At 34.1% G+C, this 24484-nt stretch overlaps 1 protein-coding gene across 3 annotated transcripts in view; it reads right to left on the reverse strand.

Annotated features, from left to right (window-relative positions):
- Positions 1-24484, reverse strand: part of MAN1A2 (mannosidase alpha class 1A member 2) — a 167234-nt gene that overhangs the window by 6918 nt on the left and 135832 nt on the right. For all 3 annotated transcript variants that reach the window (XR_012416090.1, XM_005542189.5, XM_005542191.5), the window contains 3 exons: positions 22960-23179; positions 20296-20468; positions 16869-16984 (listed from right to left, as the gene is read on the reverse strand). Coding sequence is in view for 2 of the 3 variants with exons in the window: in XM_005542189.5 (XP_005542246.1) it covers positions 16869-16984; positions 20296-20468; positions 22960-23179 (509 nt within the window). In the remaining variant the exon portion in view is untranslated. The remainder of the gene's footprint in view (positions 1-16868; positions 16985-20295; positions 20469-22959; positions 23180-24484) is intronic.

The raw sequence follows: 24484 nt of genomic DNA on the forward strand, positions 1-24484 counted from the left end.
GGTTTTCTAGTTTATGTGTAAAGGTGTTCATAGCAGCCTTGAATGATGTTTTGTATTTCAGTGGTGTCAGTTGTAATATCTCCTGTTTTGTTTCTTAATGAGATTAACTGAATTTTCTTTCTTTTCTTGGTTAATCTTGCTAACAGTCTATCAATTTTATCTTCTCAAAGAACCAGCTTTTTGTTTCATTCATCTTTTGCATTTTTGTTTGTTTGTTTCAATTTCATTTAGTTCTGCTCTGATCTTGGTTATTTCCTTTCTTCTGCTAGGTTTGAGTTTGGTTTGTTCTTGTTTCTCCAGTTCTTTGAGGTGTGATCTTAGAATGTCAGTTAGCGCTCTTTCGGTCTTTCTGATGTAGGCATTTAGGGCTGTGAACTTTCCTCTTAGCACTGCCTTTGCTGTATCCCAGAGGTTTTGATAGGCTGTGTCATTACTGTCATTCAATTTGAAGAATTTTTTAATTTCCATCTTGATTTCGTTTTTGACTCAATGCTCATTCAGGAGCAGGTTAATTTCTATGTATTTGCATGGTTTTGAAGGTTCCTTTTGGAGTTGCTTTCCAGTTTAATTCCACTGTGGTCTGAGAGAAGGCTTGATATAATTTCAGATTTCTTAAACTTATTAAGGCTCGTTTTATGGCTTATCATATGGTCCATCTTGGAGAAAGTTCCATGTGCTGTTGAATAGAATGTGTATTCTGCAGTTGTTGGATGGAATGTTCTGTATATATCTGTTAAGTCTATTTATTCCAGGGTATAGCTTAAATCCATTGTTTCTTTGTTGACTTTCTGTCTTGTTGACCTGTCTAGTGCTGTCAGTAGAGTACTGAAGACCCCTGTTATTGTTGTGTTGCTGTCTATCTGATTTCTTAGGTCTATCAGTAATTGTTTTATAAGTTTGGGAGCTCCAGTGTTAGGTGCATATGTGTTTAGGACTGTGATATTTTCCTGTTGGACAAGACCTTTTATCATTATATAATGTCCCTCTGTCTCTTTTGACTGCTGTTGTTTTAAAGTTTAAAGTAACCGTCATTCTTTTTAAAAATTTTTTCTTTACTTTTTTTTTTAATCAATTTTACTTTCTTCTGCTAATATTTTTACAGAATGGTTTCACCTCATAAAAGATGTGGGCCATCCATAACATTTCATCATAAAAGAAAACATATACCATTCAAAATATACTACATCCCTTTCTGCTACCACGTTTTTATTAGTGAATATGTACTTATAAAAGGGATTTGAACAGTGATTTTCCAAGAATAATGTGAAAAGTAAAAATAGTTTTATCTTTTCTCCAGTATTCATTGCCAAAGTATATGTGCTGCTAAATAACAAGTTTTCTTTTATTCTTAGATAGTTCATATTGGCACTTTTTGGGTTTTTTTAAATTATGCATTTTCACTGGGTAATCAGATGGGCTTCTTCATAATAGGTTTTTGTCATGTTTTATAGTAAACTCTTGCTTTTTCAGAATTTGAAGTCAATCTTCAGCAGCAAATATTTTTATTTTTATGAAATTCATGAGCTGTCATGATACAAAGATCCTCTGCAAAATTACTTTAAGTCTTTCAATTTCCTACATTGACGGTTTAAAATTTTGTGGCTTATTCTTGTTGCCATTTTTATATTTGCTCCTTTTTACCTAATTTGTCTTTCTCCTCTGGTTGCTTTAAATATTTTTTTTTCTTTACCCCTGGTTTTGATCAATTTGATTATGATGTGTCTTGGTGGAGTTTTCTTCCTTCATGTTTCTTGTGCTTGGAGTTTGTTTAGCTTCTTGGATCTGTGGGTGTATAGTTTACATCAAGTTTGGAAAGATTTTTGCCATTATTTCTTTTAAAAAAGGGTTTTTTTGGGGTCCACCTTCTTGTGTCTTCTTTGGAGATTCTAATTTCATGTATTTTACACCACTGTAAGTTGTCTCATAGTTCACTGATATCTATTTTTATAAGATTCTTATTTTTTGCTCTTGTTTTATTTTGGATAGTTTCATTGCTAAGTCTTCAAGTTCACTGATTTTTACTTCTGCAATGTCTAACATGCTAATAATCTCATCTGGTATATTTTTCAACTCAAACATTACAGTTTTCGTTTAGAGAAGTTTGATTTGGGTTTTTGTATCTTCTAGGTCTTTACTTAACTTTTTGAATAGAGGGAACACAGTTACCATAAATATTTTAATTGTCATTGTCTACTAATTCTAACATCTTTATCAGTTCTAAGTTGGTTTTATTTTCATAATTATTGATCACATTGTACTGCCTCTTGGTAAACTTTGACTAGATGCTAGACATTATGGATTTTACATTGTTACATGGTAGTTATTTTTATATTCCTTTATATAAATCTTCAGTTTTGTTCAGGGATGTAGTTATATCACTTAGAAACAGTTTGATCCTTTCAGGTCTTGCTTTCATTATTTGCTACATAGGTCCAAAGCAGCTGGTTATTCCCCACTATTCAGGCAGAACCTTCCTGAGTACTCGCTCTACCCAGTGCCACTTGAATTATGAATTTTTCCAGTCTGGTTGCTAGTAACAGGCACTGTTCCTGCAACCCTACATGGCCCTATGTGAGTGCCAGAAACTGCTGCCTTTAATCTTCTAGGATGATTATTTCCCTCGCCTCAGGTAGGTTCTTCACATGCATGTGATGATCAGTACTCTGCTGAATGCTCCAGTGGGTTCCCCTGGTTAATTCTCTCTGCAGCTCTCTCCTCTCTGGCACTGTCCTGTGAATTCTAGCTATCTTAGTTTCCCCACACTCACAGCTTCATTTCCTTAGGGAGTGCGCTGGGCTTTGTCTCAAGTCCCCTCCCTGTACCATGTCCTGGAAACTCTATCAAGACCATCAGCTGGGGCAATCACAGGGCTCACTTCATTTGTTTCCTATCTCTCAGAGATTACTGTCCTTCCTTGCCTCCCATCTGGTGTTTCAAAACCATTGTTTCATATATATTTTGCCATTTATTTCAGGCAGAAGGTTAAATCTGGTTCCATCTTTAGAGAAAGCAGAAGTTCCACTCATCCATTTTGAAAGACTGTGTCAAACAATTTGCTGAATGACATGTAATTATGTTCATGGAATCCCCTACCCTCATGTCTATTATTAATCCAACCCAAAAAGAACATTAGATGGTCCAGCAAGAACTTGCTTTTAGAAATCCTTTCTGATTCTTCATGATGACTAGTTCCTTTCTGTCTTCATACCATGACTTCCTAGAATTTTGTGAAAATGGACATTAAATACATCTATATTTTCTTCAGTACAACTGCATTTGTAGCAGTAATTTAACAAGTTACTTTTCTTTCTTTGGGGTTCTAGTTTCATCTTAGCCATAATTGTTTACCTGGAATATAATTTGTTATTTTAAATTACTGCAAGAATCCAAATAAATTATATACCAAGGTACTATTCAAATGCAATTTTGCAATCAATATTAACATTTTAGGAATAATGGAGGGAAACAGTGGGATAGGAGAAAGATAATTTTAAAGAAGGGAAAAGTTGGACTGAAGGGGTTAGAGGAGAGGAGGTTGGAGTTAAAGTATGAGTGCTTTGCATTTTATCTTATAATTCCCTTTTTAGCATGCCATTGCTTTCCTTATTTTTTTTATTGTGGTAATAAACACATGACATAAAGTTTACAATCTTAACCATTTTTCAGCATATAGTTCAGTAGTGTTAAGTATATTCACGCTGTTCTTTGCAAAACTAAAACTAATTTCCATCCCCCTCCTGAAGTCCCTGGTAACCACCATTCTACTGTGCTTCCATAAATGTGACTACTTTAGGGACCTCATAGAAGTGGAATCACCCCATATTTGTCTGACTTATTTCACTTAGCATAATGTCCTCAAGGGTCATCCATGCTGCTTCCCTGATTTTGATTCTAGAACTCTATTTCCTACTACTTCTCCTAGTGAATGTACTTTAGTCGGTCTAGTTTCTTTAGCGTTTTTTAAAAGTGTTTTTTCAGGCTGAATCCTTCTTTTCACAAAGCTACTTTCTGTTTTACCTCACCTATTAACATCTTACTAATTCAGCATCATTTTAGTCTTTCTTCATGACTACTCTAGCCTGCACCAAAATTTCCTTCTCTGAATTTCTAAAACATTTATTTTCTATTTAGCACCAAATACAGTTGTCCCTCAGTATCTATGGGGGATTGGTTCCAGAATCTCTCGCAGATACAAAAATCCTTAAATGCTCAAATCCTTGATATCAAATGGTATCATATATTCATATAACCAATGCATATGCTGCCATACACTTTAAATCTATGTAAATAGTTGCTATATTATATTGCCTAGGGAATAATGACAAGAAAAAGGTCTACACATGCTCAATACAGATGCAAGTTTTAAAAACCTGTATCTTCAATCCACGGTTGCTTGAATCCATGAACCCATGGATATGGAGGGCCAACTGCATATACTTCGTACTTTTATTAAATTTGTCCATGCCTAAAGGTAAGAGATTTCTAAACTAGACTCCAAGCTCTTTACGGGTGGAGTATATGTTTCATATACTTTAATTCTCAAATAACACAACTCTGAGAAAGTAGGTATTTAATAAGTACATATTGATTTGACTTAGCTTTTCTCCAGGAGTAAGTGAGCAGAAAACAGTAGAATAGGGGACTTGGTGTTACTCTTTTCATCCAGCTGGAAAAATAGTTCTCTCATGGTAGGAGGCTAACTTCAAGATCCAGTTACAGACAAGATAAAAGATAAACGAAAGGAAACAGTGGCTTTGTTTTTCAGTCTTCTCTAACTTTTTTTCCCCCTCATCTGAGAATCCTCACCCTCAATGATCCCACTGATTCTCTCCCTCTCCAAAATATATTTCTTAGCACTTTTGCTTAGAAATTAAAAAATTGCACTACTACTGATGTTTTATGGACAAAGCCACTATCAGAATTGTCTTTGAACTTACTTCAAAACCTTGCTCAGGGAATTTGCTTTAATCGTCTGATAGCTAGCTAACTATGCATTCATTTGCTTATACTGAGAATAACTTCATAAGCAAATGAAGGTAACAGTAGCAATAAAAAAGAGAATTAAAACTATGAGGGGATACGACAATAACATTAGTACCAATACCTATTCTGGATAATTTACTAGTTTTCCCCTCCCTTTGGCCCCCAATATTTTATAAAACTTTCTTACTTTTCTTTGAGATGGAGTCCTGCTCTGTTGCCCAGGCTGGAATGCAGTGGCACGATCTCGGCTCACTGCAACCTGTGCCTTCCAGGTTCAAACGATTCTCCTGTCTCAGCCTCCTAAGTAGCTGAGATTACAGCTGTGTGCCACCATGCCCGGCTAATTTTTGTATTTTTAGTAGAGACGGGTTTTCACCATGTTGGCCAGGCTGGTGTCAAACTCCTGAACTCAGGTGACCTACCCGCCTCAGCCTCCCAAACTGCTGGGATTACAGGCATGAGCCACCATGCCCAGCCTGTAAAACTTTCAAACATAGAAATGTTGAAAGAATTTTACAGTGAAGTGCACATATACTTACCTCCTAGAGGTAAATTGGTATCACAAATTGGTATCAAGTTGGTATCACAAATCTATTACTCTATTCATTTACTACTAACTTTCTTTACAATACGACAATACATTCCTTTAGAAAAAGTAGCTAAGTTAGCAAACCAAACTAAGAATCAAGAATAACTTGCTTACTAAAATTGTCTGCAAAGGAAGAACTAGAAGACAATGGCATTTTTTAAAAACCAGGACAAACTTAGGGCAATAAACTGCAGGCAACAATATTTACCTGAGTTTTGAGAGAGAAAAATTGTTGCCACAAATTTTAGCTCCTACGTTTCTGATTTTCGAAGCACTAGATTAAAAACATTTAGAATTTTAATAAATAGCAAATTATTTTATAATATTTATTTAATAACAGCAAATTAGATGAAATTACTTTTAACGGATGAATTTGAAAATTACTGGAAAGAAAAATTAAGAGCAAGATTAAGTGTAGTCAAATGGTAAACAATTCTTTTTTTCTGATTCCTTTCAAAAACATATGATTAATGGACCATCAAAAAGTGAATGGACAAATAAAATGTGGTATATCCAAACAAGAGCATAATACTCATTAATACAAAGGAATGAACTATTGATAAATGCAAAATGGATTAACCTAAAAAGCAGTATGCAATAAAAGCCAGACATAAATGTTATTGTGGTAAAAGCCACGTAACAAAATATTTACCAACCATTTTAAAGTGTACAGTTCAGTAGTGTTGAGTATATTCACATTGTTCACTTTGTAAAACTCAAACTCTATACCCCTTAAACAATGATTATCCTTTACCTCTTCCCTAATACTGCATGAATCAAATTATATTAAATTCTACAAGCAGCAACCTATAGTGACAGAAAGTAGGTAAGAATTTGGGGGTGGGTAGAACTGACTGCCAAATTAGAATGGAAATGTTCCATGTATCAACTAAGGCTGACGTTTACCCAGGCTTAAACATTTGCCAAAATGCAATAAACTGTACACTTAAGATATTTCAATAAAGCTGATTTTAAAAGTTTTTTAAAAAAGACTAATGAACAAGGATGGAAAAGGATAGCCTTATTGTGTGTTACTGCTACATAAGTAAAATTTGGGTTGTAGCTCCCTCTACTGTAGCAAAAGAAATTGGCAAAGAAATTGGCAAGCATATTTCAAAGATTAAACTTTTGAAACTGGAAAAATGCTTATATTAAATAGTACAAGTGAAATTCACTCTGTGTGTTCTTACGCGTGCACGCACATGCGTGTGTGTGTGTGTCCCAGTGCCTAATGTTTAGATTGCACTGTGACAGGACATAGGAGGCACTTAAAAATGTGAAGACCACGGTTCTCGTCTTCCAGTATATCTATTTGAAGAGACTGAACTACAAAAATATAGCAGTTAAGCAAAGACTTGCCCACCTGACTTTATGCTAGGTTCTCTGCCAGTATAGTTAATTTCTTAATCCCTAATTGCCTCCATAAATGTTTTACTGGGTCACAGATATCAGTGGTTCTTAAAGTGTCATTCCCCCAGACCAGCAGGATCAGCATCACCTGGGAACTTGTTAAAAATGCAAATTCTTAGGCCTCACTCTAGACCTATTAAGCAGAAACTCTGTCCAGAGCCCAGCATACCCCGTTTTAAGAGGCTTCCAGGTGATTCTGATACACGACGATTCTCAGGTTTGAGAACCACTTTTCTAGGTTACCAACTTTGTGTTACTTCTAACAACAGTTAGTTTGTACTGTTTCTGCTTTTCTCCTTTATGTGGGCACCTGAACCTTTGACTCTCTACTGAAAACAAATCCATAGCCCTGACATCCTCAGCTTTCACATTTTTCCTTGGGTCCCTTCTTCTTGCTTTATCAATTCTTTTACTCATTATCAGCTACCTCCTAACACTAAGTGAATTCTGAGATCAAGCTCTAAGCCCCAACCAGAAAATAAAGTAGGTCTATTATTCTCTTCTCTTTCTCCCTCCTACTCTTATTATATACAAGATCTTATAACATTGCTGGGGTTTTTTAGCTGTCTCCTTTGAAATCAAATGATTCAATCCTTTATTCAGCAAACATTTAATGCTGAAATACATATTATATGTGTGGCCCTACTGTAGATACTGGGGATAAAACAATAACCCAAATATATAAAAATACTGTAAACTCTTCACGTACTTTGTATTCTAATTGGGGAATGCTTATGAAAATTATGTGCTGTGTTGGAAGACAGGTGCTATGATGAAAAGTAAAGCAGGGAAAAATAAAAGGGAGTAAGGGAACAATTTGAAATTGTATACAGGATGATCAAGTAATGCCTTAAACAGAACTGATAAAATGATATAATTAAAAACTAAAGAGTGATCAGAGTAAAGATGCAAATAGCCAACTTCTTTTCTTGCCTAACAGACTAAAAATTCATCAACAAAATCAATACCTATTTACTCAGTGCCTCATGTGCTAGGTGCTAGGGAGATCATAATAGTTAAAAGAAGAAGTCCTAACAGCTATGAAGCTTACATTCTACTGGAAGAAGATAGATTTAAAAAAAAAAAAAATCTAAGCTGAGCGTGATGACTCACACCTGTAATCCCAGCACTTTGGAGGCTAAGGCAATAGGACTGCTTGAGCTGAGCACTTCAAGACCAACCTGGGCAACATAGCAAGACCCGCATTTCTACCAGACAAGAACAACACATACCTATGTCAGATGGGGATATGGTTTGGTTCCGTGTCCCACCCAAATCTCATCTCGAATTGTAATCCCCATAATCCCCATATGTAGAGGGAGGGACATGGTGGGAGGTGACTAGATCATGGGGGTGGTTTCCCCCATATTGTTCTTGTGATAATGAGTGAGTTCTCATGAGATCTGATGGTTTTATAAGTGTTTGACAGTTCCTCCTTCACATGCTCTCTCTTTCCTGCCACCACGTAAGATATGTCTGCCTCCCCTTCTGCCACGATTTGTTTCCGGAGGCTTCCCCACTTATGCAGAACTGTGAGTCAATTAAACCTCTTTTCTTTATAAATTACCCAGTCTTGGGCAGTTCTTTATAGCAGTGTGAGAATGGACCAATACAGATGATGACAGTGTTACAAAGAAAAATAAAGGAGGACGAGGATAGAGAATAATGAAGTGTTCGGATAATACACATAGAGCATATTTTTACAGGCAGGCACTCAAAACAGCATAATTACAAGTTAGGGAGAGACTGAATGAAATTTTTAGGATATAAGTTCTTTTATGTCAGGATTATTCTATTATATTCACTGATATAGCCCTAGCATACAAAACAGCTGGCACACATCAGGTATTTAACAACAAACATTTGTTGGATAGATCATCTCATATATTACATGTATTGTCTATATATTTTAATCACTATTTACTTAGTAGAAAAAGAGCTCACATCTTGATAAAGAACAAAGAGGTGGAATTAAGGATTCCAAAAAGCAATAGTTTAAAAGGATGAGCAAACACTGAAACTTTCATTCCATTTACTTCCTGAGAATCTGATTGTTTGACTTTTCATCTATTTTCTTAACCTACAGAAAACAAGTTTTAAGTGATTTACTCTGTTGTCTAAGATTTACTTAAAACAAAAGGTTTGTTCATTCAAATCTTACTACAAACTATCAGGTACTGCCTAAATGTTTCCATACTTCTCAGAATACCCATCTGATTTTAACCATTTCTAATTACTTAATTTTCTAAAACTCTCTGAGTTTTCTGAAGAGTTAGCTCTCTCAGCATATTTTGCTTAATTATGTTATATCAAATGCACATGCCATTGCCCTAGCCATCCATTTTACTTCTAGGAATCTAACTAACATTTATCTTCACACAGGGAGCAGAGATATAAGTAAAAGGATATTCACTGCAGCACTGTTTATAAGAGCAAAAAAACAGAACCAACCTCTATATCTAACAATAGGGTACTGATCGAACAAATTATAAAACATTCCTCAGTGGATTTACATATGCCAATATGGAAACCTTTCCTAGATAAAAAGATGAAAATGCAAGTTTCAGAATAATAGGTATATATAATCTTACATATGGAGAAAAAAGGGTAAAGGATATATATTATATATATTTTTATATGTTTGCATATACCCAGAAAATTTCCAGAAGGCTGTATCAAGAACTATTTAATAAGTATTCTCTTTGGGAAGTGAGACTGGATATGAGGCACAAAGAAACTTATTTTTTTTTTTTTGGTCATTTCTTCAGTTCTATACTATTTAACTCATTTTGCAATATCCACATACTATTTTTATAATTCAAAAAAGCTGTATTAAAAACAACCTGATTTTTTAGGAGCTACACACTGTAATAGAGCTACACATTATAGTGTCTACACAACTGATTTTAATATGACAAGTGCTATGCTGTTATGTATATACAGCTCTACAAACATGTTGATTGCATGCATGCTTGTTCTAACTCAAAACCCTAAACTAAAGCACTGAGGATATTAATATTTCATATAGACTATCAGGACAAATGAAGTACTGATAATACACACTTAAGGATATTTTCAGAATATATTTCCAAGTGGGGGCGCGGGCCTCGGGTAGACCCTGCTTCCTTAACAACAACAACGAAAAAGAATATACTTCCAGTGTACTCTCACTTAAGAGTGTTTGAAAGTGACTAGATTCTTACATCCTTGCCAACACCAGAACACAAACTTTTAAATCTTAAGCAGCGTGATAGTAAATAAAACATAGTATCTGATCTATTATTTCATTCATTTCTTACAAGTGGATCAAGCACTCTTCACGTGTTTATAGCCATTTCTTTTCTAAGAACTGCTACTACCTTTTTTAGTAGGCTTAGTATTTTTTCTTAATTTCTAATTTTAAGAAATGTTTTCCCAGTGTGCCATCTGTCTTTTACTTTATTTAGTGCTCTTTTTTTTGTACAGATGTTTTTATTTTTATGTAATTAAATTTTCAATCTTTTCTTTAATGATTTCTGGGTTTTGAATCACGCCATCTTCATCCCCAGGATTGGAAAAAATTTCCAATTGTTTCATGATTTTATTTCTCTTTTTAATATTTAAAGTTTTGCTCTACAGAAAATTAGTTTTGGTACTTAGCAGGAATCCAGCCTTCCTATTTTTTTCAAAATAGAGTATGTTTAAAGATGTTTTTAAATATTTACAGAGGCAAAAACAAAAAGTATTTTAAAAACTAAAATAACTTCAATTAAGCTAAATTACAGTTCACATTTTGATATTGTTGAAATACTATTACCATGTTCATCTATGTGTTACATATGCACATGTGGACTTAATAGCCCACTTAATATTATACTGTGAAAAGTCTATAAAAATGCAATTGTTTTGGCTTCGTGATACTATTGTGGATATGCCATAATTTATTTAACCATTCAGCTATTATTGAACAAATAATGACTCTTATTTTTATAACAGCAATAAACATCTTTGTACATGAGTCTTTGTTCATAATTCTGGTTATTTAAGATTATTGACATATTCTTATATAGCTTTCCAGAATTTTACTACTATATTCAAAGTCTGAATTTCAAGAGATAGGGAAGGAAAAAGCACACAAGCAAGAGACACAATTTCTGCCCCAGAGACTTTGATACCAGTGAAAGTAGACATACTGTGGTGATAAATTTGATCTTAATTTTATGCTATTTCTCTTTCCTTTAATAACAAATTTGTTAAGAAGACTATGTTTCCAACTAACCTGTGATTTCTGAGCTGCCTAATGCCTAATATATATGAACTCAGAAAAAAATGGTTGAGGCCGGGCGCGGTGGCTCAAGCCTGTAATCCCAGCACTTTGGGAGGCCGAGACGGGCGGATCACGAGGTCAGGAGTTCGAGACCATCCTGGCTAACACAGTGAAACCCCGTCTCTACTAAAAAATACAAAAAACTAGCCGGGCGAGGTGGCGGGCGCCTGTAGTCCCGGCTACTCGGGAGGCTGAGGCAGGAGAATGGCGTAAAAACCCGGGAGGCAGAGCTTGCAGTGAGCTGAGATCCGGCCACTGCACTCCAGCCTGGGCGACACAGCGAGACTCCGTCTCAAAAAAAAAAAAATGGTTGAAATGTATCCTTAAAATGTATACTTCTCTCAGTTTATCAGATCTTCAAATAAATGTGAAACAGAATTGAGGTAAGATGTAATGAAAATCTAATTCAATCAAAGATCTAGGTGAATGGGTGTAGACACTAAGGTACATACATAAAATAATACATTCCTTCAAAGTTTTTGGTAAGAGGCTTATGACAGTAAATGGTATAAAGTGATAGAACTATAGAGAATCCATGTGGGAGACATTCATTAAACAATTCAAGTGCTGCTGCTAGAGAACTGCTCCTAGGAGTCTTGGTGTTCTATCTGCTACTTTCCTCGCAATTCTTTCAGCTTAAGAGACTTTTGACCAACTGCTATTTCACGGAAACTAATGAATAAGACAATCCTTGGAGGGACAAAAGCCATTATCAAAGAACATACTTCTCTTTCTTGCAGCTGAAGAGAGGGGGCAGTAATACCATTTAGCTCTTCTTACAAAACAATCAAGACTCCACCAAGTGTCTTTAAACAAGTTCATATGTTAACTAAAAGCTATTCATGGCTTTTCCTTTCTTGCACGACTCCTCCCGTTATTTAAAAAGCAAGCTGACTTGTATTTATTAGTGATAATGCACCTAAAATCTTCAACAACTGTCTAAATCTCATCTCAAAATATTCAGATATAAACAGTCTATAAATTTAATCTTGAAGAAATTTCTCTAGCGCCTCTGTCCTCCTCAAACTCAATATATCACTCCCTTAATCTTCCTTTCACTTCTTCCCTGTATGCATGTCTTTTTTGGTTTATATCCAGTTTTCATGGCGCATACCCTCCAAAAACTTACTGAGAAAGAGGATTGGAAGTGGATTTTTGATACCTTATGTGGCTAAAAACCCAGAATTCTAAGTTGGAATTAATTTTCTCTCATGAATCAACTGCTCCAATGCTTCTAGCTTTCATGACTGTTCTTGAGAAGTTTGAAGTCACCCTGAATCCATATCGATGAGACTTTATTCTACTCTCTCTCCCTGTGGAAGCTGAGATCTTTCCTTTACCCCAGGGGTTTTGAAATTCAACGTGCTGTGCCTTGGTGTGGGTCTGTTTTCATCTTCTATGCTGGGATCTTGATGGTTTCCTTCAAGCTGGAAACATACCCTTCTATTTTTGGATATTTTCTTAAATTACCTTGTTATATTCATATTTTAAACTTTAAAAGTCAAAGTATAACATACATATACAAACATGCCAAATCTTACATGTTATAGTTCAATAAACATTTCTAAGTTAATACTGTTTATTAATATTTAAAAGGCACTAACATGCTGATTAGAAACTGTAGTCAGGTTGGCACTGGAAACTTTAATATTAACTCTGATTCTTCCTTCTTACTGAATCTCCTTATATAAAATCAGATATTCAGGTTTGTCAATTCTACCTTTAGAGCTCTCATCTCATTCTTAATATGCCATGGTCTACCTTACAGCTATTCCCCTGCATACCAGTTCTGCCTTCAAGTCTGGTTCAAATGCTACTACTTCCAGGAAATCTTCCCTTGTTTTCCAGGTTAAGCAAACTCTCTTCTCTAAAAGACTTCTGCATTTTGTTAATATTTCTCTTATACACTTAATGTATTTGAAATTTGTTGTATATATTGCATGTGTTTTATTTCCTGTACTAGAGTATAAGAGTTTTTGAACCTTTGAAGGAATCTATCTCTGACCTTCCTTATTACATAGGTTTTGTTATGTCATCAGTATATATGCTAGATAAATATTAATAAATGAAGAAAGGACTATTAAAGGAAACAAAAAAAAGTAGGAGACATGGCCTCTTCTGGGGAAAAAGCTATAGCAATAACTAATCCATAGTATAGCACCTATGACAACATGTAAAAGGTAAAATGACCCTCAACTTAGGTCAAGAATACAGGCTTTTTCATTTAACTTTGCCACTGCCGTGACGATCAGTTTCCATCTCTGGTAGCTAAAACACATTGATTGTTGCCTTTTAATGAATTCCCAATAAATTCCCACCATTTGGTAGAATATACAGTCTTAAATTGACAGCTTCTGACAAAGCCTATTTAAATTAACTGATCTTTGAGAAATATTTAAGGGATCATACTTATCTTCATTCCTCTATAAAGTTTTAAGCTCTATTTTTACAATAAGACTACAGCTACATTAATTTACATCTTCACAGAAATGACTTTATTCAATTGTATTTTTACATCAGTTTTTATAAAGAGTAAATCAGATTGAGTGTTTTTGTATCTTCTCTAAGATCACTGTTTCAAACAAAATAAATATTTTCAAAATATTTACCATTACCATTATGTATTAGGTCGAACTGTATTAAATTGCCAATATTCAAATTACCCTTTTTAAAAAGGTAATTTCATATGGTTCACTTAATAGCTCAATATTTTCATAGAGTTATCCAATTTAAGTCATTTTATAATTTAGCAACATAAAAAATTCTGTCTCATTTGTCAAAGTAATATGCTCCCTCAACTCCCAAAAATGATAATGACACTGCGCAGAATGATTCCTTTTTGCTTTTGCTGCCAGGAAGTGCAATGCTGAACGTACTGCTCAACTGTGACAATTTTCTTAGCCTAGGTGATGTTATAATTAATTGTATGTTTCTTTTTGTTTCACCTTTTTCACTTTTATTGCTCTAAATGTATGTTTTTTTTAGGCAAAAATTGTAGCAAACATCTATCTATCTATCTATCTATCTATCTATCTATCTATCTATCTATCTATCTATCTATCTGTCTATCTGTCTGACTGGTTACCTAGCGTACTGTTGTGTTGAGAAGAATTCTGCCTGAACTTGGCAAGGAAAAGTACCAAGATTAACTGGTGATATTCCATATAGGTACTCAAAGGGGATGAGGCAGCATACCATCTATTTCCAGCCCTATGCCATGTACTAAAGTGCTAAAGTTTGTAGTGATGAGAGATTTGAGAATTAATTATGAAAGCCAGTCTGCAAGAGGTGAAATATGAACTGAAATTAGAAATGAGAGGCATTAATTGATAGAAAGGATAAAGGCATTCCTGCCAGAAGCAATTAAATATAAAATAGACAAATGCAACAGAACAAACTTTATATATATGTAAATATTTGAATGTACATTAGGTTGGTTTAAGAATAGAATCTAGGATTAAAAGATATTCACACAGTCTCAAAATTATCACTCCACAGATAGGTTATTAATTACAAAAAGAAAAAAGATTGTTTACATGACAATAATCAAGTATAACCTATGCTCAAACCTAAACTCACCAATAATGGGCTAAACTGCTATGTGTCTCTTTAAGGGATGCAATGATAAGAACACAGATCAATATAATATTCATGCTGAAAATGTTTAACCTAAATCTGATCATGAGAAACAATTAGAAAAAAAATCTAAAATGGGGAACATTCCTCAAAGCAACTAGCCTGAATACTTTAAAAATGTCAATTTCATAAAAGATAAAAGAAAAACAGGAAAACTGCACTGAAGGAGACTAAAGAGACATGACAACCAAAAGTAACAAATGATCCCGTACTGGATCCTGAATTGGCATTAAACAAAAAAAAAAGTACATTACTGGAACAATTGCAGAAATTTGAAAATGGGACTACATATTAGACAATAATATTATGTGAATATTAAGGTTCATGAGTGTGAGAACTAAATGGTGATTATGTAAGATAATGACCTTTTCCTGAAAGTTACTGCTGAAATATCATAATGCTGGTTACTATCAACTTGTCCAGCAAAATGAAAAGCTAAAAAAAAAAAAAAAAAAAGTAAAACTATGTGTATATGTGAGTGTATGCAGAAAGAAAGAGAAGGAAATGTGGCAAAACTAGGTGAAAAGACACAAATAATCATTATCCTATCTTACAGTTTTTCTAAAGTTAAAAAAGAAAAAAATAAAACAGGAGATACTACATAATCTGGGCCAAATTCCATAGTTTACAAATATGTAAACCAAAAGCAAAGAAATTTTATTTTGATATGTTCATTCAGCTAGATGTAGCTAGTGTACAACGAAAGTTCCTGTCGCTTTATTTTCTAGTCCAGTGCTCTTTCAACTTATACAGTCTCAAGCCTAATCACACAGGATAGTCAGAATAAGAAACATCTAGATATAGGAGACTGAGTACTAGGCAGATGTTCTAAACCATCCCAGAAGTAATAAGGGGCTGGATTAGGGTCAATTGGAGAAATGGAAAGGAGGAAGCAAAATAAAAAAAAGTAACAGAAAGAAGCATAAAGAACTGGTGATATATTAAAAGGAGGAAGCAGAAATGATTCTATAATGTATAAGCTAAAAAGACAGGAAAACAACAGTACTGGGGTAATAAAAGAAAAATTAGAATAAGATAGCATTTAGGATAGACATTTAGAAACTCAGTTCGATACAGGTACATTTTAATTGTAATATATGAGAATGTAAACTACAAGTATACTAGAATGTAAAATCCAGAAGGCAGGAATTTTTGTCCTGCTTGCCTATTGAAACATCCTCAAGTGTCTTGAACAGTGCCTGGTAATACACATTTGTTGAAAAAATAAAATGTTTACAAGGCTTTCATGTACAGATATGCAAGAAATACAAATAAGAAATTTAAGAGAGAGTACAAAGAGATATTTATTTGGTCAGTCTTCAGGGAAGTGGACATATTTACAGCCTCCATCTTTTCCAGGTCTGCTTACAGAGAGCTCTACCTGGGGTTTTGAGTATAAGACCAAAATAAAGTTGTCTACTCTTTTCCATTGTTCCTTTTATGTGTATCTTTACAGTAAACCTCATCGGGAGGATAAGTGGCTATGATCATTTAGTACCATCAAAACTGCATGATTATTCCTAACAGATTTCATTAGCTACAGCAGGGAGCTCAGGTATGATCCCAGGACTAGCATTATCAGTAACACGTGGAAGCTTGTTAGACATGCAAATTTTTAGGCTAAACTCCAGATCTATTGAAACTTTGTGGGTGTGGACCTAGTTACCTGTGTATTAAGAAGACTTCCAGGTGATTTTAATGCACATTAAAGAACAAGGAACAAAAAATTTTAACAGGTACTAAGTACTTTTTGGATAAAATACCTACCTTACAGTCTAAGTCATTCTTCTTGAGATGTAGCTAAAAAGTTTACACACCCAATTACATAAAAAGATATTTACAATAAAATTTAGTGTAACCTGTCACATAGTCATAATTCATCATCTAGTGATCACACAGCAAAACCAGTCTAGTATAAAAATTTTTTTAAAGCGATATACTTACTTTAATGTTTCAGCAAGAAAAAAGCTCTGCTGTACATCATCATGTGTAGGAGTAGAGGAATATACATCTTTAACTCCAGAAAATCCACCAGTAACTCGGCAATACTTTTCAATGGCCTATGAAAGAGATCAGACAAAATAAGGAATTCCGCAGAATTTCAAGTTTTGAAGGACAACAAAACTCTGAAGGATAATAGTCAAAAGTTCATAAAGATTTGCATGAAAATTTGATGGCTTAAAAATAATATATTATCAAAAGGAAATATTCTCATACTGGAAAAATTAACTCATACAAGAAATAGGATATTTCCTATAGAACTTCTCTCTCTCCAAAACCCTTTAATCTTTTTAAGACATCTTATATTTTCCTAACTTAGAAATCAAATTTAGGCTATTTTTTTGAAATGAGGGGTCTGTCTGGCAAAATAAAGGTCCATTAGTTCTGACAAATCAAGATGGAGGTCAGTTTCGATTAACAATTTTTATTGCAATTTTACCACTTCCAAGGACAAACAATAATCCACAACATGCTAAAAAAGTATTACTTAGGAGCACTCTATAGTAATAGCAGTAAGAGATCATATTTACTAAATACATACTATGTGCCAGACATTGCATTATCATAATCCTATGAGTTAGCCATTACAGGTGGTACCAACTGGCAGAAAGAGCCCACCTACCATAATAATAATTACAGTATAAAGAGTTAACAATTATAAGCTATTTACTTTGTGCTAAAAGCTGTTCTAAGAGCTTTAAATATAGTCACATTTGAATTTCACAACTCTATGAGGTTAACAGCCTCACTTTTCAGATGGGAAAACTGAGACACAGAGTACTTTGCTCCACATTATTAACTACTGTGCTTTACTGCTTGACTGAGAGTTAAAATTCTTCCTCTTTTTGCATCTTTGGGCATGTCTAAATAAAATATACTGAATCAAATGGAATCTATTCACAACCTTATTTTTTAATTCAAAGCAACCAAACAGTCTGCTTATGCAGGTACAGCACAGTCCAGAATTCAGCCATTCAGGAAAAGTGGAAAGCACATGTGGTTCTGTTTTTCTATTCTACCTAACCCTGGGTGGTCATCCAATGAAGGCATGGGTACTTAACTAATCATCGCTGTCTGCCATGGCTTGTTGTTTCTAGTCTTGCTACTTTTCTTACTCTTCTGGGCTTCTCCTTCCTATGAAAAGCTAATTAACATTAAAAAGGTGTTTATTTAATCAATCTGTTCATTTTATAGCTCCATTTTGATTACAGCTAAGTTTAAGGGGTTTGGTGCTTTTCTCTAATACATTATAAAGAAATTTTGGATACAAGACTTTTTAAGTACTTTTCTTCACAATAATCATGTGTCTTCACCACCATATGAATTATCAAAATGGTTGAAGAATAATACGAAAGTAGTGGGGAGGCATGACTAATCTTTAAGACATTTAGAGTCATGAGGGCCAGTTTGGAAGTTTCAACATGTAAACAGAATAGCCAAGGCTACAGAAGACATGCTATACTGCTATTCTGCCTCACCCAGCCTTCCCTTTGCTTTCTTCACACCCAAGAGGAGAGGCCAATGGTGATGCATGAGCAAATACTATTTAAGATGTGACATTGCCTCTTTTGCCTCCATTCCTCCCTCTTCTCATCATTTCCACTGCACACTTCTGAAACTCGAATTTAGAATATAAGTACTCCAGTTCTTGTTCTTGACCAATTACACATTGAGTTTGTGTTTGTCCACATAGGCTATAAAAGCAAAATTCTACCTCCCATAATTCAAATTTAGACAGACATGGGCTAAAGTCTGACTCTGTCACAGCTCTCCTTAACAGACAAAAGTAGGGTCATACTTGAAGAAAGCACACAGGAAAAAAGGACCTTAGGAAATGGATGAATTATCCTAAAGTACTCCTCAATGACAAAAAGTGCTTCTGCCACCACTTTCCACTCCTCACATGATTCAGACATATCCCCCTCACTCCTCTAAATAAGAAGCATTAAATAACAGGGGATGTTCAAATGAAACAGGTTCATTATATGATTATTTTACCTATTTCCCTTACATAAAATAGTGCTTAATTTACGGAAGCATTAGTAAGCCACTGCTAACAATAGAAGTGTGTGTGCATTCTATTCCCAAACCACTGTGGCAATAGTTTGGCTGTCTTCTCAACTGTGGCAGCACCCTCCTACACAGAGAATTTCACTAGTAGCCGTGCTCCCACTTCTGGACCCAAGGAGCCAAGGAAAAGCAGCATCAATAAATGCTGCATCTGTTCCTGTCCTGTGTAACCACTTGCTTCCATTAATATGCTCTTATTGTTAAAGTCCAGGAGGGCTACCTAGGTCTGAATGACAGGTGAAAAATAAGTGTACTCCCCTTAGTTCAAGATCTCACATTATTCCTAGGTTATGGCTGTGGTCTCCCAAACCCACCAACTTGTGGATTACAATCAGATCCTTTTGCTTTGTTACTCCCCACTGAAAAAAGCCTTCAGGAGTTCCTTCCCCCTTATAAAACATTTAGTAGTTCTGTAAGGAATTCTCAAAAGTCAAGCAGCTTTTGCAGGTAGAAGATGCTAAGGAAAAAAGAAAAACAAGATTTGAAGGGCTTTTTGGATAAGCAAAGAACTTTCTATTACCACTTCCCATATGACAGCACTTACACAGTAGCTGACATAAGTAACTAAGATAGTGTATATTGCAGGGAGGGAGTTGTGCACACACGTCTTATTTCCTGAACAACTAAGAACCTTTGATTTGGTGTGTAAGGCTGTCTACATAATGTCTCCAATCTTCTCTCCCGCTTTGCCACTGTGCAACGTTCTCTTTACACAAATTGGTATACATCTCGCCCTAAAACATATCTCATACATTCCTGTCTGGGCAATTTACCAGCACTACTGACCTCATTTGGGATTCCTTAATCATTCTATCTAGATTGTAAGCTTAAGTTAAACAATTTGAATATGAATAGTCACCATAATTAGTGCTATTTATCACAATTAGTAAATCTCAAAGAATAAAACAACCCCTTACCCCTGGGAATAAGCTATACTTTTATAAAAGACTAATAATTTTTTCCTCCCTAGGTACTGATAGCCATGGATTCCCTGAAAGACTAGCATTTTAAGAGTAAACCCTTGCTTCCTTTACCTACTAACCATTAAAAATTCCTCCTTTGAAATATATATATTTATATATTTTAAAAATATTTTAATATTTTAATATATATTTAATATGTATTGTAAGATTTATTTCTACTGCCAAGAAACTTAAATTGACTAAGAGTTTCTTCATCAGATAAACAAAAACTGCCCTACAGATACTAAAAATGAGGTAACATGGGTGAGGATACATGGCATCATAGGAGGGCATGATGTAACACTCTTTCAGATAAAATGGAATATTGGCTTATTTACCAGTGCTGCTTCCCAGCCCCATTGCCTGTATCTTGGATCATGAGTGAATCGCCATAGGTACCAATAGGTTTCAATTACTTCTGGACGGAGGATATAATACTTTTCAGCCTGCCGGACAGCCACAGCCTCCACTGCACCATCAAACTTGAATGATTCAGGACCTAGCTTTAATGCTGTAACATGACAAAAGAAATAACTGAGCAAAATAAACCATTTAAGTTTGTTTGCAAGGACTTCTTTCTTCCCTGAAAGAATAGAATATGAAGTAATTTTTGTTGTTTATTTTTATTGTTGCTGTTTGCACTCAGTGCAAAATGAGTCATTTTAAAAGATCCACATTTGGTTTTCTTAAAATAGACTTATAAATATTCCTATTATTCTCACATAAAATGTTTCTCAGAATAATGTGTATCAACATACTGCTAAATCCAATTCTACCAATAAGAGTCTAGTAATCTTTTGGAAACAAATGCAAACCTAGACATTTGCACATCATATAGTCCACTGTGGTCTGAAATAAAAGTACATAGATAATTATACTGTGTGGAATTTTTTTTAAGGCAAGGTAATTTTTAAAGACATTTTGCCATAATACACACGTATAAGAAAACATTTTAGAACTTAGATCATGAATTGATTTAGTTGTAGATAATTACAGTATAAATTTAGCTGGAATAACTACTAAGGAGAAATGAATGGATATTTTAAAATACGGCGGCCAAAAATTATAGCACAGCTATAAGAAAACACAGCAGAGGATTAATAACCTGCTGGAAAGTTAGCAAAACTAGGATTGTACTTTTTAATTAAAGGATCTAAATTGAGATTAAAGACAAGTAAAAACAACAGAAGACTTGAAAATACAGGACACAAATCAAATAATCATGTTTTGGTTTACCATAACAAAGAGGGTCACAGGTTCATCAACTTGCAATGTGAAAATGACAATCAGAAAAAGAATCAGCATCAGCAATGTCATTATGAAATGTGAAAACCAGAAATATAAGGAAATCCTTTCATAACTCCGATACACTATGAATTTCTGAAAGGCAGGGAATGTATCTTGTTCATACTTTAACCTATAAGCATCTAGCATAATACTTGGCATATAATGGCTGTTCCCTATTTCATGGAGCAAATATTTAATTATAATAACTATGATATGCCATATTTTAGTATGTATGCTATATGAAATTCAATTATTTTAAGTCTATTATTTGATTTTCGGTCAAATAACAATCCTTATTCTCGTGGATCCTAATATAAAATTGAATATCCATCCTGGTCCTCAATGTTTTACTGATTTTAGCTATATTTTAAGTGCATAATTGACATTTTATATCAACACAATAATTTAATTTAGCCTCTATGAATATCCATCCTGGTCCTCAATGTTTTACTAATGTTTTAGCTATATTTTAAGTGCATAATTGACATTCTATATCAACACGATAATTTAATTTAGCCTCTATTTCAAACTCAGATCACTGCCTTTATATGTATTACACACCAACACTTAAACTACCCTGAAATAACACTACTTCACTGTCCTCTTGACTTATATTCTTTCAAGAAAGGGAACCCTTGATTTAGTTAACGAGAAAACTGAAGAATCAATTTTGCCATAAGTTAATAATTCCTTACTGTATAAAAATAACTTGACAGATTTATGAACTAGCATAAATTTTAGGTCAATCATATTTGTTTCATGGTGTCTGATGATAAAGTAACCCTAAAACAGAAATTGTTATTTGATAAAATTAATGATTTGACTTCTGAAATCAAATAGAAATTTCTAGTTTTTTGGCTTTCAGGGAGCTCATTATCCATTACCTCATATAGAAACTCATGTTTTTAAAGCCAGAGAAAATCTTAGAAGGTCTAGTCCAGTGTTTTTCAGCCCCTTTTCATTACTGCACCCCTAAGAAGCGTTTTGCCTTTTTAAAAAAAGTCTAATTGCCTTCTCCCTCCATAAAATTTTAATACCAAATATATACTGTGTATCTATGTATGACTATATGTATATCTGTGCTTTACACACAAACAGTAAAAATTTTTTCAGCCCCAACCAAACCAATTTTTGTCACCATTGAAGAATCATCTCCTTTTCTAAGTAATGACACTGAAGTTCAGAAAATATTTGCCCAATGCAATGTCAGAGGATCTTTTTAGTTAAAGCCATAAACAATTCCAAAAACTATTGGTGAACTAACTGAAAAACTACTAGTTAGCCAGACACCAATAAAGATAAATACTATCATCTTTTGGTTATTCTTTTTATCACAAGAGGATAGGCAAGGCAATGTAACTGAAATCAGTCAATTTTATGTTCTTTTAAGTAACTGTTTTTATAGAAGCTGAAATGGCAAAAATGGATTCTTATATTAAAATAAATGTTATTCCATTTATTCCCAAATACCCCACGATTCTTGTCTTTAAAACAATTGCTTCAAAATCTTTAACAGAAATAGCAGCAGAATTCAGAATTTAAAAAATAATGCAGAGACACATTTCCAGAATTAAAATTCAAGTTTTTAAGAAAATGATTTGCCATGTTGGTGTCAACTATCTGGAAGTAACAAGCACCTACATATTCTTCTTATTGCTAAATACATTTTTAGAGATTATTTTAGACTATATAATTAGCCTTATTAATATTCTTACCAGTTCTGTCATATGACTCATGACAAGTACGTGCAATTTCTGCCCCCAGTTCTAAATAATGACCAGCTTTATCTGTTCTGGAACCATCCGCTCCCAGTGCAAACATTCCCCCAGCAAAGCAGGCCAAATGCCCCATCTTTTTTTCCAAGTGCCCATTCTTCCATTCTCCAATAAAGACAAGACCTCCACGAGATTTCTTAATAAGATGTTTTTCTATAGCCTATAGGAAAGAAAAGATATTCAAAGTTTTAGATGCAAACTATTAAGTGTTCAAACTTACTATATCCTTCTGGCCATTATAAAACCTGGGTAATACGATAGTCTATAAAGTAGTAACTTTCCCAAACTAAGAGACTTAATTAATAGTAAGTGTTGGAGTGGAGGATCAAACTGCATATAATCTGGAACAAATACCTGAATCACTACCATAATAAGACAGAGTGGAAGAGGAGAGACTTGGCCTAAAGATTACCTTCTACATAGTATTATCTTTAGTCCCTTACTTCTCAGACTTAGGCATTTGTTTTGGATGCATTGTCATGGATAAGAGAAGCCATATTATAAACATTGTCTATCTTCCTGGAATATAAATTTTACTCAAAAGATGTGGGAATGGTGAGAGAAACAGTCTATACTAAACTTGAGTATATCAGAGTATAACAATCACGTTTCATTTTTAAAATGAGATTTTCAAGAGCTTTGCTCCTTTGGAATATGTTCTTAGACTTTGCTGAGATGAGCTATTTTCTACCTTTAGAGGTATTTCTATGGAAAAGTATAAGCAATGGCCATTAACTCAGTTTTCTTTAGTAGAAACTATTATGTATGATTAGTAGTTAACTTTTCTTTCTGACAAAAAGGAATATTTTTATTGTCAGTTGTTTGCTGACAAGTTTAATAACAATCAGGATTGGAAAATTTTATTCTATATTCTCTGTAATAATAATGTGAGTTTTACAGAACTGGAGTGACTATGTCTTACTGATCACCTATATTCCAGAAGGCATATAATGTAGTGTGCACTCAATACATGTTTAATTATTAAGTAATAAGTTTTTGTCATTGTTTTAACCATAGTACTCTGAAGCACAAGTAAAGTTTTTTGAGTATGGGGTGGTATTTTTCATGTTTCTGAACCTCATGATACTAGCATGTTTTCCACATAAAAGGTATTCCAAAAATGCCTAAAAGATGGTATTCATATGTTTGTCATTTTGTCATTTCTGTTCATTATAACATAAATCTTACCATATTACAATTAAAAGATATCCAAGTATATCCACATGGACTTACTAGAACTAAAGTAAAAGGCAGTTCACTAGGGGTTTTTTTTAGCAATAATTTTAAAAGAAAGTAGAAACCAGGGATATGGATATCTGTAAGAACACAGTAAGGTAGGATGGGTATGGAATAATTTAAGTAAAATAGCTCAGAAAGACAAAGTTTAAAAATAACGTATTTCAAATTAGAATGAGTCTTAAGTGGGCATTCCTATCTCTTTCATACATTCCATATGTCATTTATT

Source organism: Macaca fascicularis, chromosome 1 (assembly GCF_037993035.2).
Source record: "Macaca fascicularis isolate 582-1 chromosome 1, T2T-MFA8v1.1".
Taxonomy (NCBI): domain Eukaryota; kingdom Metazoa; phylum Chordata; class Mammalia; order Primates; family Cercopithecidae; genus Macaca; species Macaca fascicularis.